At 35.9% G+C, this 9,430-nt stretch overlaps 1 protein-coding gene across 1 annotated transcript in view; it reads right to left on the bottom strand.

The window, feature by feature from the left end:
* Window positions 1–1,651: 1,651 nt before the first annotated feature.
* Window positions 1,652–9,430, bottom strand: part of LOC106465589 (cadherin-related tumor suppressor-like) — a 159,536-nt gene continuing 151,757 nt past the window's right edge. The window contains exons 17-18 of the mRNA XM_022393959.1: window positions 4,870–5,140; window positions 1,652–4,038 (exon numbers count right to left, since the gene is read on the bottom strand). Coding sequence (XP_022249667.1) covers window positions 2,363–4,038; window positions 4,870–5,140 — 1,947 coding nt within the window. The 3' untranslated portion in view covers window positions 1,652–2,362. The remainder of the gene's footprint in view (window positions 4,039–4,869; window positions 5,141–9,430) is intronic.

The following is a 9,430-nucleotide window of genomic DNA, read 5'->3' as shown; positions in this document are numbered from 1 at the left end:
CATAATAGTTGCTATTGTAAATTATACTTTTGTATATATGTATTACAAGGTATTTGTGTCAAAAACAAAAACGGCGCGAATCAATCTTGTGAGCAACTAGCGTAATTTAAATAAAATATCGGCATATTTCTAAACACTAAATCCAGGGTACAATTTCAAATTCTCAAAACAGTTCACTCACTCAATTCATTAGATACATTGTTGATAGATAGCTGGCAATGTGTTTGTAATAAAAATAAAGTTTCAATTAAGATTTATTCCTAACTTATGTTTTTCACTTCTTCAGCTTAAGTTTTAAAAATTCCAAATGCATAAACATGGTTCAACCTGCTTAACTATTACAACTAGGTTTAACCAATCTCCAAGCAATTCTTTCATCATAAAACGTTTTATTTTTCAAAAATAATTACAAAATGAGCTAAAATGCTATAAACAATTCTTGGCACATACGTTTTACTCTTCATTTCATTTTGATGGCTTTTTGCACCTCATGAAATGGCAGTATAAACAACTGTAAAACCATTTTCATAATGATATAACAGCTACTTTTTTTTATATAAATATTGCTTTAATAAGCATGTAAGGAACATTGCTGGGTTGGTAAAACTTATTTTTTCAAATATTTCAAACTAAACCATTTGATGCAAGTTATCTTTACTTACTGAAAGTTTCCCTTAGAGGAGAGGCATTCAACATCTTGAAATCTGTCAAGTATTACAGTAAATCTAACTAACATGTTGTACGAATTAGATTTTTCTCTCATTCTCACAATACTTGGAACAGTTTTTATGTATACATTAAGAAAAAGACAGTTCTGACTATGAAAGACATGTAGTTTCATCAATGATATTTACTCTCTACTTCCCTGTAAATGTAAGTACTGAAATTCAATTAATGTAACAGAATAAATTTGAACATTCAAATATTCAAGATTACTTCAATAGTCACAGTAGAATAACAGAAGTGCGATATTAAAAATAACAATTTTTAATGAAGTGCATAAAGAATTTTCATATGTATTAAGGCTTACTTAAAAACTTGAATATTGTCATTAATAGTGCTTCATACAAAATGATATGTAGTTTATAGAACAGAGGTCAATGTATAACCCAATTTTTAATGAAGTGCATAAAGAATTTTCATATGTATTAAGGCTTACTTAAAAACTTGAATATTGTCATTAATAGTGCTTCATACAAAATGATATGTAGTTTATAGAACAGAGGTCAATGTATAACCCAAAAAATTATAAACTTAAAATTCATAGACCACATTTTGTCAAAAAATTCTAATAAACATGTTTTGTACTTTTTTACCATTTTTCTGAAATATTCAACCTTAATGCATTCAATTTCAAAATACACTTATGAATAATACAGAAGTATTAAAATGCAAGTTTACAAGTCTTTTGATTTTTATTCATATGTTTAACTTTTGAAGAATCTAAACTTATTTTAATATAACTAAAATTTTGTATCAGAAAAAAAATAATACTGTGACATAGATAAGTTTTATTTTACAGAATGCAACATAATTGTTAACAACTTATAATTCAGTAAAAAAATATTACCTCTGAAATACAAACTAATGTAACTAAGATAATCTTTACCAGAATAGCAGTAATTCAAAAATTTTAACATAACACCACAATTTGAGACTGGTATTATCTTTCTTTTGTAACTGAAATATGAAAATTTGACAATTTACTTTTTTTTCTACTAAAAAAATAAGTATATAATGACATTTTTTTAACAGATGGTCTTTTCATAATTCAATTATCTTCAAGTAAACACAACTTGCCACTCATGATAATAGTGTATCACTGCAACTTATGGATTTCTCTTGTGTTACTAATTTAGTAACACATTTCTTTCTTAAACCATAAATATATTTTGCTTCCACTCAACTTCTATGACAAAAGAAGTTTACTGTCCATTATGTTACATAACAGTACCATAATAATTTTGACACAGAGAAAGGGCTCAAAAAATTTAATATTAGAGACTGCTAAAGATATACTTAAGGTCACTTATCAGGGAAATGGAGAAAACTTTTCTAGATTAATCTACATTCCTATTGCTCAATAGTATTAACTTACCGAGAAGATAAATTTAATCTTCTATTCACAAAATATACTTGATATAAAGTGTTTTACCATTGTCACAGTTCTTCAAAACTGCTGCTTTCTCTCTGTTCATTTAGCATGTGCATAATGATGAAGATAGCAAAACATTAAGATATTTAAACTTCAAAGTTTATTAGATTTTATTTTCAATCCATTAACAAACAATATTTTTGTTTAAGAATGATAACTGAACTTTACAGAACACAACATTTTCTTCTCTAATAGTAATAAGTTAAGTCACACATACTCTTCACCAGGCTTAGAATGTCCTGAGGAAGTATTGACTGTATCTGGAAGCTCAGCTATGTCTTTAAATACACCAACTAGGTTTTGAAAGTTTGGTCCCCAGTTAAGGAGGTAATCCCATCCCAACATAGAACCATGTGTGGGTTTGTAAGATGAGAGATTTGAAAAGTCATCATCTGAAGCTACCAATGTGCTCAAAGAACCCCTGAATGAATCAAAACCATCATAGGCTTTGGCAGAGTCCTCCTCATTTTCATTGTCTTCTTCAGCAAGCTTGGAGAAAATCATATTCCCTGGTTCAAAGTCCCGATGCACTTTGTCATAGTTGTTGTCATATTCAAACTCTGAGCATGTGAAAGAGTCATTACCACTCTCATCAGTGGTGGAATCGGGAGCTTCCATGAGTTCTGTGTTAGTTTCTAAAAGTTCTGCTAGTTTATTTTTCTCAGTATTTCCATCACTTGAGGAGGAGACAGCATCCAAAGTGCTAACCAAACTGGAGTTTCTAGGCCGAGCATTGAGCCTTTCTATTTCTTCTGCTGTTAAACCTAATGTAATTCCAGAATCCCTTGCTTTCTTTTTATTTCCTGATTGTGAACGAGAATGTAAACTAATGGTACTATTACTTAGGTTACTAACAGGACTATTGAGACTTCTCTCTGAATTGGTAATTGGATCTTTAAATTCTTTAGACCCCACACCTTGGGAGGTGCCAAGCAGAGCAGTCTGTAAAGGCTTCCCACTTATGTCCTGAAGGGTTAGGATGCGTGGAGTCTGATGAGATAATTCACTTGATGGACTCAGACGAGCAAGAGGGGTGTTTTGCATTTTAAGAGCAGATGGACTTTCTCTGGGTGCAACAGAATTTGAGTTTTGCTGAAGCACACTACAAGGACTTTCTCGAATAGGACTAGGTTGAAACTGGTGAGGACTGTGTCTATGGTTATGTTTGTGATAGTTTGGAATGTGTGGATTAGTTTTGTACTTTCGCACATTTCCATCACGGAATCCTTTATAATGATAAACAATATCTATATCAGAAGGAGCAATGCTACTGGCATTTTCCAAGTCATAATGTTCAGGAATTTCTGAACCATTTATATCATGCATTCCAAACCCATTGGAAGGCTTAGAAGCATCCTGAAGTGATAACTCATCTGTTCTCTGCATAGATATACTAGAAGGCTTGTGTATAACTTCTCTTTCAATTATGTCTGGTCGCTGAGATCGGTCATTTGGCACTTCTCGATCTTTCATTTTCTTTGGCACTAAATCCTGTGGTAATTGACTTCTTTGAATATCATCCCCTTGAACAGGATCATTATAACCTGGGTCTTGATAATTCCTTTGATTCTCACAACTGGCACTGGCCAGAAATGCATTACCATTTGGTTTTATATGATTATGAGTTTTTCCTCGACGTAATTTTCTTCTTCGGAAGACAAGAAAACTGATCATGATAACAAGTATAAGGATAATAAAAAACACTATAACAAGTATTACGCCAATACTAAGAGGGTCAGTTGGGGCCACATCTAACCCTAATACCTCTTCACTACAGCCTGTATGAACATTTCCATGAGGCATCATCTTAAAAAAACCTCCACTTAAGTTGAATCCTTGGACTTTTTCATCAACAGTTAATGAATGTATGCATCCTTGAAAGCCTATAAAATGGAGATTAAAATAAAAATATCATGAAAAAACTTCCAAAATTACAACATAACTGTAACTATGTACTATGTAACGTATTAACAAAATTATTCCTGAAATATTATAAAAGGTGGATAAATTACAAAATAATTTAGACTTGTTTAAAACACTGATTGTTTTATGGTTCCACTCTGATCATACACACAAAAAAAAGAACAATGAGTACCTGAAAGCAATAAAGCAAAAAATGCATTAAACTAAAAAAAACAGAAAATTTAGAAATAATTTCAAGAAAACAAAAATTTAAAGTACATCTAGAGAAAAACTAGTTAATACAAATCCAAATGACTAGGGAATATGTAACTATTACTTATGTCTATTTGAAATGAAAGAGTAATACATCAACTCATACACTAATTCCAAAATAACTGATATTAAAATAAGTGAATAATATTTTATTAATCCTTATTCTACTTCTGCTTTGCAAATAATTTAAATAAAATTGATGAAAATTACACTTAATATAGTTCACACCATAACAACTGTTGTGAATTAGATTTGATTATATTAATAGCAACTTAACCACCACTATGTCTGTTGTATCCCAACCAGACTGATGAGCCCTGGTATTGAGTGAAAATACTCATCAGCACTGGATATTAGCAGATATAGTGTGGCTGACATACTGTTATACTTTCTTCTTTACTTTCACTCATAAGTTCATATAATTTCAGAAACTGCTAACCACATTTTAACAGTTATCAATAAACAAGTTAAAAATCTTCTTAAGCTATTTGAAACACACTGGGTTAAACATAAAAATAAAACAGGAGAGAAGGGGTTACCAGGAATAGAATTGTCCCTTTGATCTATGACTTGATTCCAGTGTCCACCAATAGTCATTGTAGTCAAGAATGGATCAAGGAAATCATGAATTTGACTCTCTATATCAGTTGACTGCCATTCTCCATCTAATGTGATATTGATTTTGCCTGCTCTAATTATTAGAGTTAGTGTGTGCCATGAACCGTCTGCTACGTTTATATTATCCACTGATAAAGTGACAGGATTTCCATTCTTTAAATGAGACCCATACCTCAAAAGTCCATCTCTTATCTGGAATATTAAAAAAAATCAAATAATTATCATATTAGTAATTATAAACCTCAAAATTGGCAATGAAATACATACACTAAAGAAAACTAAAATTATTCTTTACAATAACAAAACCTTATTACAGATGTTAACATTTTCCTACTCTGATACTCACCTCCCTCATGTGTCTGCTTATAAGATTTGTATGCCTCTAGCCTTGAGCTAACTCTCACCTAAATTCACGTGTTTAACATGAACTACACTGGTGCATGATGACAACATGCTGCAATAGTCCTCCATCTGTCCCCCAAGTGGAAGTGGGGAGGACAGGTGGGAGTATGTGTGGAGGTATCTATTAGAAATACATTTTGAGATTAGAAAAATTTTAACTTTTAAAATGATAACTCATCTCTCACACAGAAATGCTAGAATCTCACATTGAAGTGATGTAGGGCTGGTGCAAAAATTAAACCTAGATTACCTCCCTTCAGAAAGTGCCCAAAGGAAAAGTCAATGGAGTGTGACACCTGATGGCAGGGGCTCCATAGGGGCACACCTGTGGGAGACCACATCTAATCTCAACCAGTTTATACTCATTTCTCTGGAAAGAAGAAAAGAGAAATTCAAAATAGCCTGAAATGTTCAGGGATTGGCAGAATGTGATCCTGACCAACTGAGCACCTGAACACAAGTGGTCAGTAAGCCAATTTGTGTAGTGTGGTTAGGGCATGATCAAGACTACATGGTTTATACTTACCTCTACTGAATAGACTGACTGCATAAAAAGGGCACATTTGTTGTGTGTGAAAGGTGATTTGCACTACAATGACAGTATCATCACCACCACCCTACTTCTCACCATATTGTGCTAAGCTCAACTGCTGAGGACCATCCATAGTCCACCATCTCAGAAGCTAGGAACTGGTAAATGGAAAGGGTCTCCCATGCTCCACTTGAATAAGAGGTAGGAGAATTTCGGTAAACTCAGGGAAGTGCCCAGATCCACATCTAACCAAGAGCCAAAAAAGGTCTTTCACTGAAGACAGTGTAATGGGTGACCATGAAATTCTCTTCTTAAACACAGGCAAACACATACCAAAGAAGTTAGCAGTCACTTCCTTGATGCTAGCTTTTTCCATGATAGTCCATGAAATTGGTATGGTCTGAATTAGGCGTTTGAGTAAAAATGTTCACCATGAGGACACCCCATCTCACAGTGGCAATGGTAGAGCCAGAGCAGATGGGTTGAGCACTTTCTGTTACCCTAGCCCTAATACAGATTTTGAGAAATAAGCATACCTTAGGAGGCAACACCAACAACCTGATGCAATCCAGTTTGATGGAAGGGAGAGAAAAGGAATAAGAAACCATACTTACTCATCTCTAAGACAGTGAATGAAGAATAGTAACTGAGGAAGCTGAAATCCTGCAGGAGACAAAACAGCCAGATGAAGAAAATAATGAGTGATGAACATGTGAGGAGTCACCCACATGCCTACCTGGCGGACCTCATCCAAGGGCAGGCAAAGACAGAAAGCAAGGAAGTGAAACACATGATGAATCTGATGTAAAGAGATGAGAAAAAGCACACAAACATCCATATCCAAGATAAGAATATACCAACTGGAGCAGTTTATGGACCCATCCAGTAAGGGTAGAAGGAAAGAGGTCCCTGGAAAAAGAAGGAACCCAGGGTAGGAACAAACAATGTCAGGGATTGCAGAATGGAGAAGTCTGTGGCAAGTAACAAACAGTCTGAACAGGACATAGGAGCCAATATGGGTCAGAACAATCATAGAGGTGAGAGATAGGAGAGAAAATATGATTACCATCCTGAGCAGCAGAAGTCTTATGAAGGAAAGACTGATCTGTGTAGAGGAGTACATAAGGTCAGGAGAAGAGGATGAGAAAAGTAGCTATAACATAGATACCTGAATGACGGCGACCACAGGTGAGAAAGAGGAAAGAAATCTTGAGATAAAGGTGATGTGAGAGTGTGCAAAACCACATTAGGGTTCCAGTCAGGCATGGGAGACAGGTAAGGAGGATGGTGAAGGAGGAAGGAGTGGAATAGAGTGGATAGAACAGGGTAAGAAAATACCTCGTGGTACTAGGAAAGACAGAATGTAAAGTATAATGCTGCCTGATAACCAAAAATGGTAGAGACTGACAAAACATGGTCAAACAGCTAAGAAAAAAAGGTAGAAAGGTGGTTCACAGTAGGATGGCTGGGAGGAAAGGAGTGGCAGATGGACCAATTATAAAAAACCTGCCATATTCATTTATAGACAAAGTGGAATGTTAACAAGTATGGGACAAGAAAAAAGATGCACAATTGGAGAGTCTGGCCCAAAAGGCAATCGACTGGGCAAATCCCACATATGAAGATTGAAGGATAATATCCCTGGATCAAAACGGGATTTATGAGGCTGAAACAACATTAAACAATGGTAGAGAGCACTTGGATGCAAATGAAGAAGTAGAAGAAACCAAGGTTGAGCCAGTCAAAGAGGACTTAACAAGGAGTATCATGTATCAAAGTAAGAATCTGAGGAAGAAGTTAAAGAAGAGGATAGGCATATACGAAAAGGTGAGACCAGTCCTAGCTGAGAGCATTGATAGCCAGAGCTAAAGGATGAGTCCAGAAGAGAGGAACCTTAGAATTGAGCAAAGGCATCTATGAGAAGCATGACCAACAAAAAGAAAGCCCAACAAAAGATCTTGGAGTGGAGAAACAACTTTTTGGGTAAAATGCAGTTTGGCCAAGAGAGGCAGATTACAACAATGCTCATAGCCCCCAGCACGACAAGAATGAGAAGGATTTGATAAAAGAGGAGGTCCAATTCTGAAAAGCAGAGTCCTGGAACAGATGCTCCTAGATGACTGAAATAGGAAATGACCATGGAATTGTCAGAGTGAATCATTACATAATGATCCACCAGAAGAAGTAGGAAATGGGAACATGTTCAAGAAGCAGCAAGAAGTTCAAGCATGATGATGTGTAGTGAACTCTCCTCCTGGGTTCAAATGACATAAGTCATGTTATGATTCAGAAATATGCCCCAACCCGAGAGAGAGAGGCACCTAAAGAGAAGGAGATCCAGTCTGAAAGGTGGTAAAGGAACATCAAATGTAGTATTGCCACAAACTAGCCACCATGATAAGTCCCCAAGTAGAGGGTAGGTTTACAATGGAGCCAAAGAAAGAATTCACTGCTCTCACAAGGTCCATTGGAGGAAGTGTATGTGTGCATGCCCCAAAGGAATGAGGGGCTCTAAGGAAATCGGAGTCCCCAAAATCAAAAGAACTTCTCGTGTAGGATGAGCACATGAAGTGCAAATCTTGAGGACCAGACATTCCATGACGTGCAGGTAAGAGGAGAAAGCCCTGTTATCGTGCATGTGTGAGAAAGAACTTGGATATTTGAATATGTATAGGGCTGATGCTATGTCAAAGGGAACGATGTGGATAGAATTCCAATAGATGAAACATAAAAAATGTCTGGGTGGAAGGGCAATCAGGATGTGTGAGAAGGTGTACGACACATCATCCTTGGTCATCTACAAACTGGATGAAAAAGATCACCAGACAGAAAAAAATTCTTCAACCAAAATGGTGGAACAAGATTGGTTGCAAGACAATAGGTCAATCATCAGACACTAGTCTCTGGTCTTCTTGGGGACCACAAAGAGGCAAAAGGAAAAACCTGGAGAAGGGGTGTACACCCTCTTGATGGCATGTTTGGCCAAAAGATCCAATACCACATACTGTTGATAGTGAAGATAGACATGGTTGGTGGAGGAGAAAAAGAAAATTAGAAGAGAAGAGAAATGGAGAGAGGGAGTGTGAGAGAGAGAAAAACGTGAAACTCATCTATCAGTAGAAAACTGAGACAGACAGCTAAATTATGAGAGTGAGACAGGTGCCCACTGGGCCCAACTTGATAGGATATTCATCGACAGGAAGAGTGACGAACCAGCTGTCAGGCAGCAGGGAGATGAGGAAAAAAGGAAGGCCTAGAAGCTGAAATGGGAAGGGCAGACTGAGCTCATCAACGGACAGGAGTTAAGGGGCGAAGTTGAGAAAAACGAAAAATGTGGGAAAAGAATGTGGACTGAAGTCATGCAACTTCAGTCCATGTCTCCAGTGAAACAAAAAACTACTAGAGATTTCCAGGTGAAGAAAGAGAGCCCAATGAAGACCATTGTACACAAGAAGAAGGAAGGTGTACACAGCATGGTCACAAGTAAATAAACACCACCTTTTCAGAAACAATTAAATTTTTCAATCATATTCACATGAATTGATATA

Source organism: Limulus polyphemus, unplaced genomic scaffold (assembly GCF_000517525.1).
Source record: "Limulus polyphemus unplaced genomic scaffold, Limulus_polyphemus-2.1.2 Scaffold69, whole genome shotgun sequence".
NCBI classification, from domain to species: Eukaryota; Metazoa; Arthropoda; class Merostomata; order Xiphosura; family Limulidae; genus Limulus; species Limulus polyphemus.
Note: the sequence above shows the minus strand (reverse complement) of the source record. Positions and strands in the feature narration are given on the sequence as shown.